The sequence below is a fragment of the Anser anser genome, assembly GCF_964211835.1.
Source record: "Anser anser genome assembly, chromosome: 17".
NCBI lineage: Eukaryota > Metazoa > Chordata > Aves > Anseriformes > Anatidae > Anser > Anser anser.
This window is the reverse complement of record NC_139738.1, coordinates 3,294,368-3,314,021: the sequence shown is the minus strand read 5'-3', so window position 1 is coordinate 3,314,021 and position 19,654 is coordinate 3,294,368. Positions and strand designations below refer to the sequence as shown.

Here is a 19,654-nt window from a genome sequence, read left to right as displayed (position 1 = left end):
CTTCTGCAGACTGGGCCCCGAGATGGCCTCCGTGCCCCCCAAGAGGCAGAAGAACACCAGCCCTGCAGTACAGGGAAGGAACCAGCAACGTGCTCGGGCCTTATCAGCTGGCAGAGGTGATTCTTGCACCCCTGGTTCTATTAATTGTGCCAAATCCTGTGCCCAGGGTCTGGGCTGATACCAATATGAAGTGAGCTGCACCTTCTTACACCAACTAATGTGCTGGCCACTAACCCGTGGCATGATTGCAGGCATACTGCACATAATTTATACCTTTGCAGATAAACCCTGTGAATGTAAATCAGTCGCTTTGCTTCTAAAATAAATCAAGACTGAAATTATTAATATTGGCTGGCAAACATTAGTGAAATTAAAATATTTTATGCTTACCTTGTAATTGCTTTGTTGAAAACATGAAGAAAAAAAAAAAAACACAACCCATCCAGTATCAAACAGTTCATCTAAAAAAAAAAAATAAAGATTTTTTATTAAGAGATAATTTGGCTGTAATACCATAAATTTTACAATGACTAAAACAATATTATTGTTTTTCTGATGTATTTGTTGTTGAATTGAATTCCATGCATTGGCAGTAAAAATACGCTTTTTTTTTTTTTCCCAAATGAACACCTTTTTAATAAAAAGGAAAGCTTTAGGGTAGTGCTTGTCCGATGATGATTAGATGATGATTAGATGTAGCTTTACTGTGCTGATTGGGCATGCAGCCCGAGGTGAAATGGACAGGGCCAGGCACTAGGAATGCCCCCTGTATGCCTGGCTCTACTTACCTTGCTAGCAATTAGCTGTCTGAAGGTGCAAAACATGCAGATGAAGGCTGAAGGGATGCTAAAATAATACCTATCAACAGATTCAATGAACTGGAAGTTTGTCTTTAACACCGGGACATTATAATTAGACAGCAAAGAAGATAAAAGGCTCCCATCCCCTGGGACTCTATATAAAGATTAGAGAGGGAGAGACACGAACGTGTGCAGACTGATGGAGGAGCATCCTGGAGCACTGCGGTCGCTGCAGGATAGCTCGTGTGCCCGCGTCCCAGGATAAATGGGACTGCTTAAACCAGGTGATCTCCTAGTAATCCAAGCAAGGAGAGGGATGCTAAAAGAGACGTAAGCTCATACGGAAGGTGTGACCAAGCAATTAAATGTTAAAAATAGATAAATAAATATTCACATTCCCATCTTAACGAATAGCAAGAGCAGCACGGTACCCCACGGTGCTAAGGAGGGCAACAACCTCGGGTGAAAGATGCCAGCAGCTGGCGGGGAGGCACAACCTTCCACGTGCCGCAAGCAGCTGAGCTGTGCTGCTCTCCTGCATGCCACTTAATTGGCCTGACACTTAGCATAATAATAGTATAATAGCATGGAGAATGCTGTAGTTTGCAACGCTAAGGGCTTTTACTGTCAGAGCCCCTTGGTGGCCAGTAGAAGCAGAAATTTCAAGTGGGTCCTGCCTCAAAGAGTTTGCAATAGACTTTGTGTATTCCAAAATAAACTGAGCCACGTGTGTGAGCCTGGTGGGAAACTGCATGGGCTGCACCTGGTGCACTCCATTCATAGCAGAGCTCAAAGAAGACATAAAAGAAACGCTTGTAAAACATGGGCGATAGCAACGCCCAATACCTTTGCTCCGCTTTAAAGGAGATTTGTCACTGAGTTAGTAGGTTTTACTCAAACAATCACGGGATGTAATACAGAAAATGATAAAAGAGCAGTCCAAAGGGTAGATAACTCCCGTCTTGTCATCTGCTGGCTTCCTGCTCCCTCCTTCCCTGCTACCGCCCCGTTCCAGGGGGAGCAGCACTAGGGTGGAGGAGACTTTTTTGTCTATTCCCAGGCTCTACTGCTCCCAAAGGTTTTGTGCACATGCAAGAGAAAATGGAGGCATAGCTTCTCAGCCCCTGGAAGTGTTAGGCCTTTAAATGTTTTTCGTAGATGTCTGGCCAGTGATCTGGGCCTCAGTAACCCAAATGTGAGTTATACAAGTAGTCATAAGCTGTTCATTTGCTGTGTATTATACAGGAAAAAAAATTTAAAGAGCAATATCTGCAACTGACATTTTCAGCCTGGTTTATCATTCCTAGAAGGGCAGCAAGTCAAAGCTTTTCACCACTTCTAAAGCCAGATACAAGCACTCTCACTCTCCTCCAGAAATGACACAGCAGCACTTTACAGATTAGGCAGATCCCATTAACTTCGTATCGAAAAAATGATTATGTCCCACATATTCATCAGCTTCTGAGCCCTGGGAGCTGAGAATAAGCAACAGAACCATGGCAAGCTCTGACATGATTAGTTTCCAATTTGAAGCAGGGTGTTTTTCATTCCCACCCCTTCAGTCAGTGTCACCACAATTCACGTATGCCATTCCACTTTGTGGCTGCCTGTCGGGGACCTCAGAGCTGTCACATCCTGGGCTCGTCAAAATTCCTGTTGGCTTTAAAAAATTAAAGAAATCTGTTTCAATGTACAATGTATGGCTATCACTTTTCGGAAGGCTTTTCTTGCCCTTCTTTTTTTGCCCCCCACTCCAAGACCTGGCAGTCTGTAAGGCTTTCCTATAGCTGATTTCTGCTCAGTTTATGGCAGTTTTCCACCTAATATACCACCTGATTGCACCATCAGGTTACGTTCGCAATAATTTCTGAATTAAGACTGCCCCAGCTATGGCTATAAAGTCAATTTAAGTGATCCCTTACAGTATTTTATTCTGTAGCAGCTGCCTTTTTACATGTGCATTTTATGGAGAAGATCCCAGATCATCTGAAGTTTCTCAATTTTCATTTTTGCAGCTATTTCTACCACCTCTGAACTGGAGCTTGATGAAGCCAAGCCTCACGAGACCAGAATATGTGGTAAGGCATGCCCTCGAGAAATACAGCCAGAAGAAGCGATACGAGAGGTGCCAAAGGGACCAGGACCTTATTTTTATATCAGTGGATCCAATGGAGCTGGACTGTAAGTAGGTCCTCTCAGCAGATTCATATGAAGAATACTGTGACAATACATGAAAGCACGCAACATCAGCTATTAGCATCAAATCACTTCCTTTTTATTTGGTGTCTTTTTGGAGTGACACACACGAGCAATGGTTTAAAAATAATTCGAATGGAAAGTACCTACTGGAAGAATAGCTGTGGTAAAATAGCTAACTGCTATCTCTATGCAAAGAAACTAAATACTTCTGTTTATTTAATGAAAGTTTCTCTGTTTGGGCTGAACAAAAATCACTTAGATACTCCACGTAGCAGATCTGCTAGCATCATCACCAGAGCTAGGCACCACTGTTGTTGATCAACATTCTGTTGTGCTAAATGCAAAACAAGCAAAAAAATAAGAAGAGATTTCTACCCAAGGAAAATTGTCGGATCAGAAGTTTCATCTTTTCCTTTCCAGTGTACTGACACTCTTCTCTAGACGTTGTCAGCAGCAAGCAGCACAGAATGGCTGCTGTAAACAGCACGCTCCTTGCTGCATTTCCATAGCTTTGACTACAGACAGCTTTTTCTATTGCTACTTGTCATCTCTCCTTGTGCTGCTCGGCAGAGAGGTGCCTTACTAAGACTGGACCGCAAAGCAAATCATTCCTATGCCACGGGTACCTCGCGCATCCTAATTGAAATAACCCTGCTGAAGTGGTGCAAGTTCTCATTAGTGCTGCAGAATCACAACGTCCTTAGCATACAGGCCCACTTGCAGCCGTCCTAATTAATGTTTCCCACCTTATCCCCCACCCAGGGGCTCCTGGGGGTGTTAGGTCAGGCTCCCAGGGAAAACTATAAGGAGTTCAAGGGACAGGAGCTAAGCAAGTCTTTGTTACTGGAAGGGAGGCTACTTTGCTATTTTGTCTTCCATGCGCAGTGTGAGCATCTATTGCCAGCGCAGAGGCTGGCAGCGTATCTATGACAACAGAAGACAGGATTACGCGCTGAAATGGTGTGAGATCAAGTGCCGAGAGACCTATTACCATTTCAAAGAAGGTAGAGGTGCCACTGGGTCTTGAGTGGGAGAGGGCAGTGGGAAAAACTTGAGCATGCTGGACTTGTGACTCCCGGGGCGGAGGAGGTCACCTGCGGGGTAGGAGAAGCAGGTAACCTCAACTCGTTGGCAGACCTCGGCGGGGATATCGGAGCTGGATTGCCATGGTGATTAAAGAAAGGGTTTTAGACAAGAGAGCAGCTTTGGGAGAAAAGATACCATTGAAATGAATTAAACACAAAGCGTCATAATCACTTCTGAAAGGCGGCCCTCCCTCCGTGGATTCGAGCCCGCAGGCAGCAGTGGGGCCGAGGCTGCCCTGCAGCACCGGAGCAGCGAGCAGCCTGCTCTGGCACCTCGCAAAGCTCTGCATGCAGAGAGTGCCCCACGTCGAGGGGCAGCCACACGGCCTTTTCCAGGCGAGCAGAGAAAAGGAACGGTGCGTGTGTAGAAAGAGCAGCAGAGCTCAAGATGGGTCACCCCATACACCCCAGGCCTGGATATCTCTAGGGAGAGGAGAGTCCCTAAAAGCCAAACAGCTCTGCCGTGCTGACGTTCAGCTTTTTGAGCTGCTCTCTACCCTCGGTCCCATCAGTGCATCCTGACTTCCCAGGGCCCAGCCACCTCTCCCACCAGTAGTGAGAGTCAGCAGCGACCAGGTCAGCTTCATCCTCCACGTTCTCCTGCATGGGACAATGAGAACAAGCTTTTTTTTTTTTCTTTTTCCTCATACAGGTGAACAGCTTCTCTACCAGATTCCCAACAACAGAGTCCTCACCAGTAAGATAGGGCTTTTATCCTGCCTGAGAGAGCAAGAGCGGGTGATGAAAAAGGTTGGCAGGAGCTCTAATTCCAAGTAAGAACTCTCACTTAGTTGAACCTTGAGCAAAATCTTATGCCAAGCAAAAGTGAGTGCACATAAACAAAGGAACAGTTTCTTCTGGATGCATAAAAGTACAGGACACAAAGTATATGGTGTTTTATTTTCCTTATTGTCCAGAAAAATCATCCTCCCCACCCTCCCCCCTAATCCTCCCATCTCCCCTCCTCCAAAGTACCTACATTAAAGATTGAAATATCTGGAGTTATACAAAGGCCAGGTCTCCAAAGATAGTGGTTGCAATAATTCCCCTCTTTTGGGTGTGTTCTCCTACTGGAAAGGTCACAACCTCTTGTGGCAGAGACACTGTAAATATAAAAGCAGTTTATTGCTATCTCTGGTCCTCTATTTTTGACATATCCATAAAAAAAAAAAAAAAAAAGCAATCCTATACCATGGTTACCTGCAGCCATCTCAGTTTTCAAAAGAAATGAGTGTATGGAGAAAGTCTTAAGGTTAAAATATATTCTTGAAAGTGTATGGGATGAGGTAGCTCAAGAAAAAAAAAAATGTCTGCAAAGAAGGAAAAAAGCCTCAAGTGTCTTGCAAGTATCCTTGCAGAAAGTAACCACGGAATGAACATGTTGGATAGGGTTTTCAACTTGTATTTGATTTTCCCATAGGTTACTGAAGATGGAAGAATTCTTCCCAGAATCTTTTCGCCTGGACTTAAAAGATGAGAGAAATGCCTTTTTTGAGATTTGCAAAGGTGAATTGTCTTCATCATGGTAGCAACCAGTTTAAATAGCTATGTGTTCCTCTAAGAAGTTCGTTAATGTAGCCACAGTAATAACCACTGATGTCCGTCAGTGATGTTTGTGTGTGTGCAGATACACACACTCGCTGAAGCGAGCAGTTTTCAGAGCCCACGAACTGGCATACCGGTGTTTCACACCCCTCAGGTCGCTATAACAGACTCGTTCTCTCTGCAGAAGAACAGATTTGGATCTGCAAACCAAGCTGCTCTAACCAAGGTCGAGGAATTTTCCTCCTTAAAAATCCCGCTGCTGCCAACACCCTTCAAGCCAAGCTCCACAGCTCAGAGAGAGACCTGCCCAGCAAGAGGGTGCAGTGCAGGGCTCCCCAGGCGAGAATAGTGCAAAGGTAGAGATCGAAGCCCGGGAATCCACGTGTGAGCAGTGTGCTTAATCAAGCCATACTAGCCCCAGTGCATTATTTTGTTCCGTAGGTGTTTAATATATTTATACCACGTCTTCCCATCGACATACGGGATTTCATTTTGTGGGAGAGAGGCTGTTCCTCTGGTTAGTCCATCTTGCATCTGCACTTCAGTCATTTTAAGGCAGATCTTTGCCATCAGAAAGAGCTTGCCTTTGTCTGAAAATTTAAGCAGGGCTTCAAAAGGCCAGGTGCTACCTTTCTGTACATGACAAAAGCCTTGCATGAAGTTATTTAAACTAGGGACTAGTTTAAGCTACCCTACCTCAGTGCTCATCTTGATTTCTAATAGCAAGGAACTGGCTTAGGCTGTGAATAACGAGACTCCATGCACCTTTGAAAACTGTTTGCTAGCACTAATTGTTTTAACAGCATATTCTTGGTATTTGTGTGGGCATCCAGCAAGCTTTGATGATAAAAGGAAACAATTCCCAGATGACATCAGACTGGCAATAAAAGCAAGGGTGCTTCATGAAGGGTTCTTTGTGTTCAGACAAAATTTCTGTATTCTCCAGTAAATATTAGTAAATCTTTAATTACCTTCTGAGACTCAGCACGGCTTCTGTTCCTCCAGAATCCATTCCTAGCACTTCTGGCCTCTCTTCTGAGCGCCCTCTGCTGCCACTCACCTTAAGGAATGTTGAAACAAGGACGAACAAACATCTTTGTTCTGCGGTGTAAAATGAACTGGCAGTGGGGTTTGGGGTGAGGTTTGAACTGCTGTGCATTACGGCTGCCTGTTGGTGACATGTCTTGCAATGGCCTCACAGGTACATCCACCAGCCTCTGCTCCTGGAAGGGAAGAAGTTCGATGTCCGGTCTTACCTCCTCATTGCCTGCACTGCACCCTACGTGTTGTTTTTTGCCCAGGGTTATGTCCGCCTGACCTGCACCAATTACGACGCCATGTCTGACGATCTGACCGTTCATCTCACCAACCAGGTAAACCACGTGCATTTAGCTCAGAAGAAGGGGAGGAGGGACTACAGAGAAGGGAAGCAGAAAAAGCCTTGAAAGGCTGAAAATATGCCTCGTGCATGCAAAAGCTGTGCACCCATGAAATGGAGGCTGAACAGAAGTAGTACTCTCTGCCATGGACCAATTTTCTGCTTATGCTGACAATTTCTTTCCCTGGACATCGTCCTCCTGACATTTTTCTCCCATATATCTGTAGAGAAGAAGCCTTTGTGGCTACCTAGCACAAATGAGCCTTAGTCTTGGCTAAGGATTTTGCTGATCTTAAAGGATTTTGCTGTGCTTAATGTGATAATCATAATGATGTAAGATGCAGATGTGATCTCCAAGAGCCATCATTCTTAAATCTCCACCTTGGCTTCTCAAATGAGATTTACGCACCAAGACTGCTTTGGCACATATTCCCATCCCACCTCTTGCCATACGAAATAAAAGCCTTTCTTATTTAAAACTACCTGAGCTTTTTTTTCCTTCATATGAGCCACTTCAGTAGTTAGGACTGACCTTGGTGGAAGAGAATGAAAAGAATTGGAAGGGAGAAAACAGTCAGCTTTTAAAGCCCCTCTCCCTGTGTTCTGAAAATGGGCAAAATATGCATTAGGGAGCTATGAGAGAAGCCCACTTCAGTTCTTGTTGGAGTTTTACAGTTCCTGCAGGAGCACAGTTCAGGACAGCAGATTATAGCTGCTTCCTGCAATATATGCTGTTATCAGTATGCCGCTTGTTTTCCTGGAATAGTTTGTTTGCTCAGGTAGAGAGCTATCCACACGGGAATTCAGGTGCTTGGGTAGGATCCCATGGCACAAGCGATATTAAACAAAGGACAGGTGTTTATTAGCAGAACATAAATTACCTAGGTTCCTGCTGGGAGGAGGGAAACAAAATTTGCAGGAGCAGCTGGTAAAAGGCCAGGCTTCAAGTCACAGTTGATTCTGCCCTTGTTCCCCTCCTACCCCAGGAGTGATAAGCTCCAGCTGACCTAGGGGTTAATGAGACAGTGGAAGAGAGGAATCGTTTGGAACCAGGCTTAGTCCAAAGAATATCATGACTATGGTTTGAAAACACCTCTGCCCATCTGCCAAGCACTGATCCAGATACATCATACATGCACACAGAGAAAACACTGCTTTGACAGAGAGCTTGGATAGCTGTCTCCGTGCTGTCCATGTGTCAGGCACGTCTCTGGGGCAGTGCTATAAGTGACTCCCAGTGTACTTGCTCAGATTTAGATCTGCTGGTGAGGGGCTGTCTTCCCTCCACGTCAATAACGTGATCCTGGGGTTCTTCCCACCTCCAGATCCTTGGAAAAACTCGGGGTGCTTTGATGTCTGCCAGAAACCTAACCCTCCCCTTGCTCTGTCCCCCGCCTCGCAGTACATGCAGAAGAAGAACTCCCTGTACAGCCAGCTGAAAGACGAGACGGTTTGGCGGATGGAGCACTTCAACAGCTACGTTAATGAGAAGTTCACGAAAACCGACGGCCTCCCCAAGGACTGGGTTCTCACCGTGTTTACTGTGAGTGCAAGCGAGTGTATGGTGTGAGAGTCTGCCTAATTAGGGTGACTGGAGGAGGGAGGAAAACCTTCAATTCAGTGGAGTCCCTAAGGAAACAGATGCACCGAGCGAGGAGGTATTGATGGTCCCATGGTAACCATTTGCCTGCAGATGATAAACACAGAAGTCAAGACACATAGAGTTTAATTTTAGTGGTTAATAAAATGGGTAAACTGCTGTTAAGGAGAGCGTGAATGTACATCCTGGCATAAAAATGCAATTCTGTCCTTCACATTCCTCACCCAGTGCTGTGGTCCTGCGCTGAAAACCAAGGTACACACCAGAGAGACCTATTAGCCTGCAAAGGGACTACACTTACAGTGGTCTCCTCCCTGTCTGGCTTGGTCTCTCTCTTCACTTTTGACACAATTTTGCCACATGAAAAGCATATCAGGGCCTGAGCTCTCTCACGGAGGAGAGATGAAAGACTCAGCTGCCTTGATTTCTTACCATCTTCCTGTCTCACAGAGGAAACACAGCAAAGAAATTATCTGAGTTCATGAGACATCATCTCATCAGCCTGAGTCTAGCGATGCATCGCTAAAGATCATCACTAAAAATTGCACAAACAGCTCATTCTGAGTAAGGGACAAGGGCTGACATCCCTACAGGAACCAATTTCTGGAGAAACAATTTAAAGAGGGGACTTCATCAACTCAAAGTGGACGGGCATAGAGTATTAACACACAGCAGCCTTCCAAGTCTAGAGACGAGCGCTGCTAGAGGCAGGGGAAGAAAAAATGTCCCTAAACCGGGAGGACAGCAGCGATTTGCAGTCACTCCCGTGCCCTTGGCGTTGACTGATCAGTTATCCCCGCTCCCTGTCTTTCAGAAGAGGATGCAGCAGATCATGTTGCAGTGCTTCCTGGCGGCCAAGCACAAACTGGATCGCAAACTGGGCTACTTTGACCTCATTGGCTGCGACTTTTTAATCGATGAAAACTTCAAGGTATGACTAAAATATTGCCAAATACTAAGTATGATATTGGCCAGGTGTCTAATGCCAGCAGCATAGAATGGTTGACAAAGGCTCTGGCACTAGGAATTAAATAGAGCAGACATTCAGCCAGCTGTGAAGTGCAGGATTTATTTTTTTTTTCCCAATTCCATTGTCCAGCATCAAGACATGGCGCCTATACAGCCTGAACATCTACTGCACAGAGAAACGCTGGCATTAACAGCTCAGGAGGGGAAGAAAAATATTTACTGCAGCAGAAACTGCTCTGTGCAGAATTTTCTTGGTAAAGCGGAGTTCACATTGAGAAGCACGGGCATTGTGATGTCCACTCAGTTGATAGCAAACATATTGGAATTTTAATGCCCGCTCAGGTTGTTTCTCTCTCCAGAAACCAAACATGACAGGCAATCAGCCAGCATAAATGATTTTGTAATGCCGCTAATGTCACGTGCAGTATACTGATTTACACGAGCTGAGTATCCAGGAAAGGACTCGCCTTCGGCACACGGCAGAATCAGTCATTATCGATTCCATGTCAGCATCAGCACCTCCACGTTCATTGTGGGTTTAGCATTTAGCAATAGGTTAGCCCGCCGAGTCTATAAAACCTGCTAGAATTACAGCTCAAGCTCGTGAAGAGTGAATGAAAGTCAGGCAAGAAAAGCCAGAAGAAAGGGAAATGCTAAATACAGTGACTGAGCTGCTTTCAGAGCAGGCAGGCCTTCAAAACCCACCTGATCTAAACATAACAGAAAGCCATCTGGCAGATTCTGCTGTTGCTAAAGCAGAAAGGAACTCAAACATATTCCAGCAAAGGGCAGTGGGAACAGCAAACCCTATGAAAGAATGGAATTAATGTATGCAGCGCCCAGACAATAGCCTCCTTTGTCCGGGAAGTCAATGGCAAAGAGGAATAAATGGGAAAGACACAGAAAGTGGTGCTTCTCGAATTTCAGAGGCAATTGTCTTTTGCAATGTTGGCATGCAAAGTCCCGGCTGTGTAAACTTTAAGTAGAATAGAAGATCCAGTGTCACTCTATTGTGGCAGTCCCTACCTGGCTAGTTAAAAACTTGAGTATTTAAAGATCATTACATCCCCATGCGTTTTACATAGGGAGAGATAAATAAAATATGTTTCTTGACAAGTACTATCAGTAAGAATGAGGAGGATTTCTGGATGCTTAGTGGTGATGGAGTCAGTTGGAACCTGGAACATGCATTTGAGAGTGGGTAAAGTGGAAATGTAGGCATTTATTTAAGCATAGCTTCGTCCATGTTCCACTGGGGAGCAATAAACCAACATTTTTATTTTTTAACACTGCTCTGTGCAGCGAATTCTCAGTCCTCTGTGGGTTACCATTACAATTCCTGGTCTGACATCCTGCCCTCTCCACCTGTAATACACAACAGCCGTATGCTCCCTGGCATCCTATTTGAGGACATGTGCAGAATTTGCTTTACATTGATTTAACGTGGTCTTGTGTTCTGTCCTAGAGCTCCTCACGCTCTTCCTTCTTCCTTATCTGACATACAAATGCCCCCAGCATCACTCCTAATAATTCTTGAAGACTCTGCAGCATCCTGGCCCAGTCCTTGGAAAGTGCTTTCCTGCCTCAGAGTTCCCAGAAGCACAAATCATGAAAGCTGGGCCTGCAGAGAAACCACAGCTTTCTGTAGAGCTTTGCATGTTCGTATGAAGGCTGAGAAGAACAAAGTACTTTGAAGAGGAGAGAAAAAGTGATGGATGTGGTTTTACTGTTACCGTTTCTTTCTCTTTCTCTCTCTCTCTTTTTTTTTTTTTTTTTTGAGCTTCCTTGTTTTGTATTATAAATGCCCAAGCCCCTATACAACTACACAGCTTTGGACACTGTCATTTAAATGCCCAAGGAACCTGTTTTCAGAAAGCATTGCATCAGCAGTGCGAAAGGGCTTCTCCAAAGAAATGCTGGGAAGATAAGATGTGTAAATTTTTCATCAGCCATAAAGGGATTCAGCTATCCATCACGAGAGAACAGACAGAATATAGATAAGCCATTTGCCAATTTGTGATAGATGTACAGAAAACAAAGATAACTCTCAAATCCCTTGCTAAAGAAGGGCTGGTCCCTTGGCTTGGAACGACACCGCTTTTCATTCGCCCCAGGACCACAAGGATGCTGCAGAGCTGGATGTGCCCACTCCACACAAGGCGCAGAAGTTATTTTATTCCTGTTTCCGACTGGCATTTCTGTGCTGCTTAAAGCTCCAGCCAGAGGTCAGGCCCCCAGGACACCTGCTGCTAGAGGAACGCAGAACAAGGCAGCCCTGCTGCGGATAGCTTGGGGCTCTGAGCACGTTCCAGCCAACCTCTGCAGGAACTGCTCATGCTGCATCTGGCCCTACACAAAGAACAAGGAGTGAGACCTCAGATCCCGGTGCAATGCGCTTAGAGGCTGCAGCCGGCATGCTGCTTGAGGGCCTACGGAAAAATTCTACTATTTAAAGCTTTTAAGCCTCCCTGTGATGTCTTGAAGTGCAGTTGTGCTGGCGGGCTCCAGGGAGCGGGAACCTCATCACCACCAGAAGCATCCAGAGCAGCACCGCTTGCCCAAGCACCAATATTGCTCTCGTCACTTGGAAAGCCTAAAGAAAAAGGATAAAGTACGGTTAGGAGGTCAAGAGCATATGTTCTACATTTGGTTCCTTTGCCATGTGTTTGCTATTAAATTTGAAGCAAGGCACCTGCATACCAGATGCAGGGAGGGGGCTCAGGTGTTTTAACAGTACACAGCTCCCCATGAACATTGCAGGTAGTCACATGGATATGCTGGATCTTGGCTTTATTCTCTCTGCTTTCCCTAAAATAAAACAAAAAGCATTTCTTAACCTGTCCTGGTTGTTGAAAGCATTTTTAAAAACCTGTGAAACACTTACGTAGCACAATGTAAAAGATGCGCAGTCTGATAGATGCGAACACTTCCTCCTGCTCATAAGTTTTGTTTGTTTTGAAGGAGAGGGAACCAAAACCTAGTCAAGGCAATTATAAAGGTTCATTGAGTTTGTCTGTCAGCAGAAAACCTTATGAACTTTTAATAGGAAAAAGGAAATTTACTCAGAAGAAAGTTTGCCAAGAAAAATGAATGTAACGTAGGTGCCCTCTGTTGGCATCTGCAGAGCAGGTTATTTTTGAGCGGCTGTCCCAGTTCCCCTCTGGAAAAAAAAACACAAGACATTTCACCACCCTCACTTATCAGTCTTTTCATTTGTTCCAATACAGTATTTCAAAGAAGCGAAAATTATTGTTGTATTTTATTCTCAGCAAAAACAAAGTGCCAAAGTGAAAGCTATCACGTTGCCAAAATCTACCACCCACATTCACAGCTACTTGCAGACACACTCATTGCTGCTTTAGGGAAAAAAAAAAAAAAAAAGAAAAAAAAAAAAGGAAAAAAAAAAGAGAATATATGTTTTAAAAATTCAATTAAAACAGCCTGGGGCTGTTGCATGATTAAATATCCTTCCTGAAAAAATAAATCAAGTAATTCCTATACGTCCTCTATACAAGATGCAGCACCATATGGCGAAGGCAGGAAGTGAACAGATGAGTTTCTTTCATGGCAGGGAAAAGAAATAGTAAACAGAATTACATTCAAGTCAACTGTTTGGTTTCACATAGACTTGTAACTGGACCATCACATGCGGCAGCTAGGAGCTGCATACTTTGCCATGTCAAAGGGAAATAGAGATGAAACTTGTGTAGATATACAAAATGAGTATCTTCTGTGGCTTTTACCTAAAACCAAAGCTTACCCAGGAAATCAAGTCCAAGCGCTGATTGAGAACTCAGTGCCGTTTGCTTGGTTCTGACCCCATTTCCACCCCAAATCAAAACACGATTCCTAGATTCCTTGTAACTTTCACATGACTCAAAAAACTCAACTCAAAACCACTACAGAAATTAGTATGTTAAGAGACACGGTGCCCCTGCACGCCTATAGAGCAGGAGTTTAATCTAAAGACTATCAGCTGGAAACACAAAAAATATGTAGTGTTGTTCCCAAGTAACAAAATGTATGCAAAATTGAATTCAAGTCCTTCTGAAAATGCTGTCTTACCTGCACTTTGTGCCAGGAGATCTTGTTGGGATTTATTTGTATTCTTACATCTCCAGGCATTCGCTAAGTCAGTAAAATGGCATTGCTGTGACTCTGAGTGGATCCAGCCCGCTTTCCTGATTGACGTTCATCTTTCCTAGGTCTGGCTTCTGGAGATGAACGCAAACCCCGCATTGCACACCGACTGCAAAGTCCTGAGAGACATCATCCCCGCTGTGCTCTACGAGAGTCTTGGTAAGCGAGGAAATCACAGGGTGGCCTGAGCAGATAATGATATCACTCTGCTGCTTGTCAGAGGAGATCCTTGTTGATATCAGTTGTAGCTGCGAAATAGCCTTGGAATAAAGATATCTTGCTGCTGAGTGCTTGTCATATGGAAAGCACTGAAATTTCTACACGGTGCAGACCCAGAAAATCTAAGCTCTCATTAGCCATGCTTCCATTAGAAAGAAATAAGTGGCTAATTTTTGTTGTTATAATTACTTTTAGAAATGCTTTCTTATATATATATGTACAAAAGACTAACTCTTCATACGTGACCCTGTAGGTGCACCTGCACATTTTCTCCATGCTTGTTGCTCTGCATGCACAGAACTGAGGTCAGTTTGTGCAACGTGCCTTACACAGCCGCAGCAGTGCTCAGTGCAGCTGTAGCTCTCCCACTGTGCCTCACCAATTCGGCTGACAACTGTTACATGAACTGTACGAAAACAGAAGAAACCCTTATGCAGCCCGATGTACCTTAACTACAAGTGGTCCTGCCTGGAGGGGTGCACCAGGAGGCCCCTCAAGGTCCCTTTTGCCCCTGGTTTTTGGTGATAGCACCGTATGCATAAAGAGAAGCAGTAAAGGGAGCATCTCTCTCTGCATGACAAGTATTGGTGACAGTCTACTCATGCTTTCGTTCATAAATACAGTTACCTTGCTGTACATATCTCCATTTATTCTGGGGGGTTATTCATATTCTGTATTGCACTGTCAACAGCTATATAATATTTTCCCTACCATTTTCCTAAAGTTTTGCCAGTGGGGCTGAAGCGAATGCAAGAAAAGCATGGGGGCTGTGTCTTTATTTTCTTATTTTCATTGTCTTAATAATCCACGGAGGCCACAGATCACAGGCTGGAAACCACTTCCCCCCTGGCCCACACACACAGCTGCATCGTGCGCAGCTGCCTCGTGGGCAGACACGATGAGCTCGGGTGCACGTCGCCCCCGGGGTGCTCAGACCACCTCGTAACTGAGGCTTCTCTTCCAGATCTGGTTCTCGAGATCTTCAACAAGTGCCTGAAAGGCCGGAGCGTGCTGCCTTTGGAGACACGCTGCCACTTCGTGCTGCTCTACAACGAGGATGCCGCGGACCTCGGCCAGAAGCAACTCCTGAAGCTCAGACCCAGGCTGTGCATGGGACGGTACCTGCGGCCACACACGGACAGTGCCAGCTACTTTGGGCACAGCCCCACCAAAGGGATGGACGCCTCTTCCAAAAAACTCGGTTGCTCCAAAAGAAAAGTTGCCTTGTTGCCTAAAAAGACTTGCCAACAAACCGTCTCCTAACCTAACACGTGCAGCTCTTCGACCACCGTGGATAAACACGCTGAGCCACTACAGAGCAAGAGGGTTTTGACAACTTCAAACATAAAAAGCAAATAAAAGCTAAACTTCTATGTGCTGTGCGTGTCCTGCTCTTTTTTTTTCAGCTGGTATAAAGAGAAGGTGTGAACTGGAACACCAGCAATGATACGTTTCGTTCTTCTGCAGAAAGCAGCCAGCCAGAAACTACAGAAAAATTACAGAAAATGAGACCACCGCTACCACATTAACAACCATCCCTTTTAAAAACAATGTTGATCTCACAGGTGCAAGCCAGAAACCGGCCAAGCTTTTTACAAAGTCATTCTCCAGAAAGGCAGGGAGATCAGCTGCGAAGACTAAAGCCAGGGCTCAACAGCAGAACCCCCCCCACTGGTCCCATAACTCCCTCCCTCCCCAGCTGTGCCTTGCACATTTAACCGTGTTATATTAAGAGTCTCTTTCGTTTTTCATTTGGTTGAGGTGACAACCACAGAGCAGCACATGCTTATCACATCAAGGCCATCATCTCAGCAGGAAGCAGTGACGCTTGGGGGACCAAGGAGACAAGGAGGGGGGCGAGAGGTTTAAAACCAACAGGAAATGCTTTCACATCTCAGATGCTGCTGCTGCTAACACAAGGAGAATGTAAATGAGCAGCAAGTGGAAGGGTGCATGCGTGCTTCCTTCCCCTCCTGTCGTTACTCTGACTGATGCCATTCAAGCACATTCATGCGATCCTCTGACTGCCAGCATCACGTTGAAGCCAGCACCTGGGGACGGGGGAGCCAGTGACCGAGGATGGGATGCTGCAGCCTGAGTGCCAGGCAGGCTGGGTCTGCAGGAGCAAGCCAGGACGAGGTGGAGCTATTGAAGACAGGCAGGACCAGGTAGGAAGCAGTTTTGGGGGTGTGAGAAGTGACAACCATCAAACAGAAAGGTGCTGACAACTGAAATCTGATGTCTGTGTTGGCTTGCCAAATGGCTCCCTTAAAAAAATAAATAAATACAAGCAAAAAAAAAAAAAGAGCTTTTGCTTCTTCCCCTTTTCTAGATAGTATTTACAGTAACGCTAAATGTCAAGGACTTCTAACTAGAGCCTGCCTACTTCTCCTTAAGGTCCCCTTAGGTGTCACAGTCTCTTAAGGTAGAGGGTCGGCATTTGAGAACCTGCAGGTGGGGATATTCCCCCCTGCCAGGGATGTAACGCTCTTTCTGCTTGTGCAACAACCACAGCCAAGCCCTGGGGCTCTGGCGAGCACTGCTCTCGTCTCATCGGAAACAGAAGGTTTCACTCGGTGTCACACGCCGGAGGCAGCTGGAGGCCTGAGGAAGCTCAGGAGGCCCTTAGCCCTGCTCCCTCCTCTGGAGCAGCCTCAGCTCTTCCCAAATCTTGCTTGGCAGATGCTTGTCTAGCCTGTCCTTGAACACCTCGAGTGATGAAGGTTCGGCAGTGTCCCAGGCAAGCCATGGTTTCTCCCCAGTAGCTAACCTCTAATGCAGGTAAGGCCATTGTCTCTACCTTATCTACCACAAACAGAAGGAAAAAAATAAATCCCCTCCTCTTTCTGGTGGTCTTTTACATCTGTGAGGACTGTTATCATACCACCTAAGTGTTCTGTACTCCAGGCCAAGTGCTGAGCTACATTTCCTTCCATAATTTCACCAGAAGCCAGGAAACGGGGTCGTTCTTCCCTTGCCCATCCAGGCAGGCACACTGAGAGTGCCTTCATCATCCTTCCCACACAAAGCCAGCAGAAAACCAGGAGTCTAAGTGCTCTGATGAATTTAGGCCATAGTTTCTGTTTAATGTGAGGGGGCCTTCAGCATTATCTTTCCCAAAGGTTCCGCTTTGTTATTCCTTGACATGCCTGCTTTCTGATTCTGCATCTACTGCATTTTCCCCTAGAGTTCACTGAGCTGTTACCAGCCAGTCCTCAAGTCTAAAATAGAACATTTTAGCATACACAAAAATTACGTCAGAAATCCATAAATCGGTCTGCTGACTGAGCACAAATCCCTCTCTCTCTCTTTTAAACAACACTTGCAAGTACCTTTCTATGCCTTTCCATCTTCTCTTCCATTTCAGAAAGTGGTCCATCTCAGACGGCCAGAGCGAGGGATCCCTCCAGCCTAAGGACCCTGCAACCCCCACGGAGACAGAAGAGGTATGAGCAGGGTCACGCAAGCAAAGATTCATATGCAGAACCAAGGAAGAAATCAGAGCCCCGTTTATCTCACCCACCACGGCTTTATCCTGATGCAGTGTCCTGTGTTACAGTAAAGTGCCAGATGCTGTAACATTCCCTTTGTTTTGAAAGCAAATAATCAGCAGTCCTGTCTGTTTTGAGGCCCACGCACAGTTTTCCAGCTTGTTTTCTACGACTCCACATGCATGAAAGTTTGTCAGCACAAGTCAGCTGGGGAATTTTTCCTGGGACCATGTTTTATCACCATTGCTGAGAACATGCCCAGAGAGAGAAGAAGAGATCTATGCAAATTCACACATACAAGTCAACATCCCAATCTCCCATGGTCTGGGCAGAAAAAGCACACCCCCTCCCTCTCTTTTAGCTAGTTAGTTATATATCAGCATCACTTGACTCTAGTTTCAATTTTCCCACCTCTAATTGTCTCACTTTTCAGGATATTCCTGGTAAGATTACAAGAAGCGCTTGTTGCTTTTGCTTTTTCCCAGGCAGAAGCACTGTGGGGAAGAACACGGGAGGAACTGCTGCACTTGTTGATCACCCAGCCCATCACTGGCTGGGAAGGGACGAACATCCACTCTCTCGGGGAAATTGTTTGGTCCTCCCGGGTTTTTCTGAGGAGTTACCACATGGAGGTAATCATCCTTGCACCACAACCACAGGGTAATACGCAGGGGATTTTTGCCTTGAGAAAGAAAAGATTGGCTAAATTTGGATTTCACAGGCCCTGTCCAAACTACTGTCAAATCTCAGTGCAACACCCAAGCCACAATTTGTCTTGACCTTTTTTTTCCCTGGAATTAATGCCAATAAGTTTAACTTTTTTTTCACCAGCGCCAGCAAGAGCTGAAAGGATTTCACAGCCGCTTCCTTGAGCAGCATGACTTTTTTTATAATTCATTCTGACAAAAACGTCCTTTTTTTTTTTGTCAGAGGTTTCTTTTACGCTTTTCCCCAAAGAGATAAGGTCACTACGGTTTCAAATTAGTCCATGTGACGATCAAGCCATCTCCACGGGTGCTAGTGGCAAGTGGTGAAACCATCAGACTGTGACAGTCACTGCTGTGGTGGTGACGAAGTCAGGAGGAACCGAGACCTGTTCTAGCTCTGCCATGGACTCACGCCTCTCTAGCCACACAGCCCTGTTTATCTGACTGCATGCACACAGCAAAACCTCGCTGTCTCTCAGGAATGCCATGGTCTGGTTTGCCAATTCTCAGAGAGCACCTCGAGGCAAGACGATGAAAAATGACAAATTAGTGACGTAAAGCTTCGGCCAAACTGTGACCGGGTGCCAGAGAGCCCAGCAGTTAAACACTGCAGAGCTCCTGAGCACGGACACCTGTCAGGCAGCAAGGGGAGGTGAAGAGGTTTGGAGAGATGTAATTTCCTTTTAGGAAACTGAAATGTTGTAGAGGAAAGATGTAACTGATCTTATTTCAACAGGAGATGTGTGAGCGCTACGTTGTGCTGGCCTCCTTACACTTGCTGATTCTTTCCGTGGATCACACAAAGAAGACATTTGTTTACGAGGTAAAGCATAAGAATCCCTTTGTGTCTGTGTATCTACGCTCATATTCCAGATTTCCTAAGTATCTCCTTGCTCGTAGCTCTAGCATGTGCATGGCAAAAAGAGTGCTAACCCCTCGATGCCCTGCCAAGAGCAAGGCTCAAGATGGAGCAAAGATATCCTGACCCCACCAGCCAAGACAGGGACACTTCACTGATTTTACTGGGGCTTTAGCATATTTTCTAGCACAGTAGCTCACGATTCACCATGTTTTTTCAGCTTATTTTGAACAGGCCGCACCAGGGATTGAAAAAGAAGTGCCGCTTTCTATTTATATTATATTCTGTAATTTTAGCCGGCCGCTTATCACGTCCCTGGTTTACCCAGGGACTGCAGCTCCCTACCAGTGAGCTGAGGCATCAGCCAGAAGGCATCCGAAGAAGGCGACAAGAACAGGAGGTGACAGGAGAGAGAGAGTTATAGGGAAGGTGTAGGAGGGGGCAGGCACAGTGCACCAAGGAGACACGTCCAGGAGAGCTGCCCTCAGCACAGCAACGTCTCCTGATGGCTCTCATACATGTCTGTGGCTCCCAAAAGTGAGAAAAAAAAGAGCCAAATTAAGAAACTTCCTCACTACAGAAAGATCCTTGAGCTGTATCACACTGGAGGTGATAAAAATCAAAGTCCCTCCATCAGCTCCATGGGTGGAGTAAGAGGAGGA

General features: G+C 45.5%; 1 protein-coding gene and 2 long non-coding RNA genes across 3 annotated transcripts in view; 1 reads left to right on the top strand and 2 right to left on the bottom strand.

Annotated features, from left to right (window-relative positions):
- TTLL10 (tubulin tyrosine ligase like 10) overlaps positions 1 to 18,862 on the top strand; it is a 32,414-nt gene extending 13,552 nt beyond the window's left edge. Inside the window, exons 2-14 of the mRNA XM_083803077.1 lie at positions 2,816 to 2,981; positions 3,885 to 4,003; positions 4,737 to 4,857; positions 5,505 to 5,590; positions 5,814 to 5,985; positions 6,831 to 7,002; positions 8,410 to 8,550; positions 9,422 to 9,538; positions 13,782 to 13,875; positions 14,900 to 16,103; positions 16,618 to 16,716; positions 17,303 to 17,381; positions 17,912 to 18,862. Of these exons, the coding sequence (XP_083659203.1) occupies positions 2,816 to 2,981; positions 3,885 to 4,003; positions 4,737 to 4,857; positions 5,505 to 5,590; positions 5,814 to 5,985; positions 6,831 to 7,002; positions 8,410 to 8,550; positions 9,422 to 9,538; positions 13,782 to 13,875; positions 14,900 to 15,198 (1,487 nt within the window). The 3' untranslated portion in view covers positions 15,199 to 16,103; positions 16,618 to 16,716; positions 17,303 to 17,381; positions 17,912 to 18,862. The remainder of the gene's footprint in view (positions 1 to 2,815; positions 2,982 to 3,884; positions 4,004 to 4,736; positions 4,858 to 5,504; positions 5,591 to 5,813; positions 5,986 to 6,830; positions 7,003 to 8,409; positions 8,551 to 9,421; positions 9,539 to 13,781; positions 13,876 to 14,899; positions 16,104 to 16,617; positions 16,717 to 17,302; positions 17,382 to 17,911) is intronic.
- Positions 34 to 6,955, bottom strand: LOC310883173. Its single transcript, XR_014573353.1, has 3 exons — positions 6,601 to 6,955; positions 5,064 to 5,187; positions 34 to 461 (listed from the first exon to the last, which is right to left on the bottom strand). It is a non-coding gene; the product is annotated as an uncharacterized lncRNA (long non-coding RNA).
- Positions 12,276 to 13,916, bottom strand: LOC310883172. The gene is made up of 3 exons (XR_014573352.1): positions 13,642 to 13,916; positions 12,461 to 12,736; positions 12,276 to 12,384 (listed from the first exon to the last, which is right to left on the bottom strand). It is a non-coding gene; the product is annotated as an uncharacterized lncRNA (long non-coding RNA).
- Positions 18,863 to 19,654: the final 792 nt, after the last annotated feature.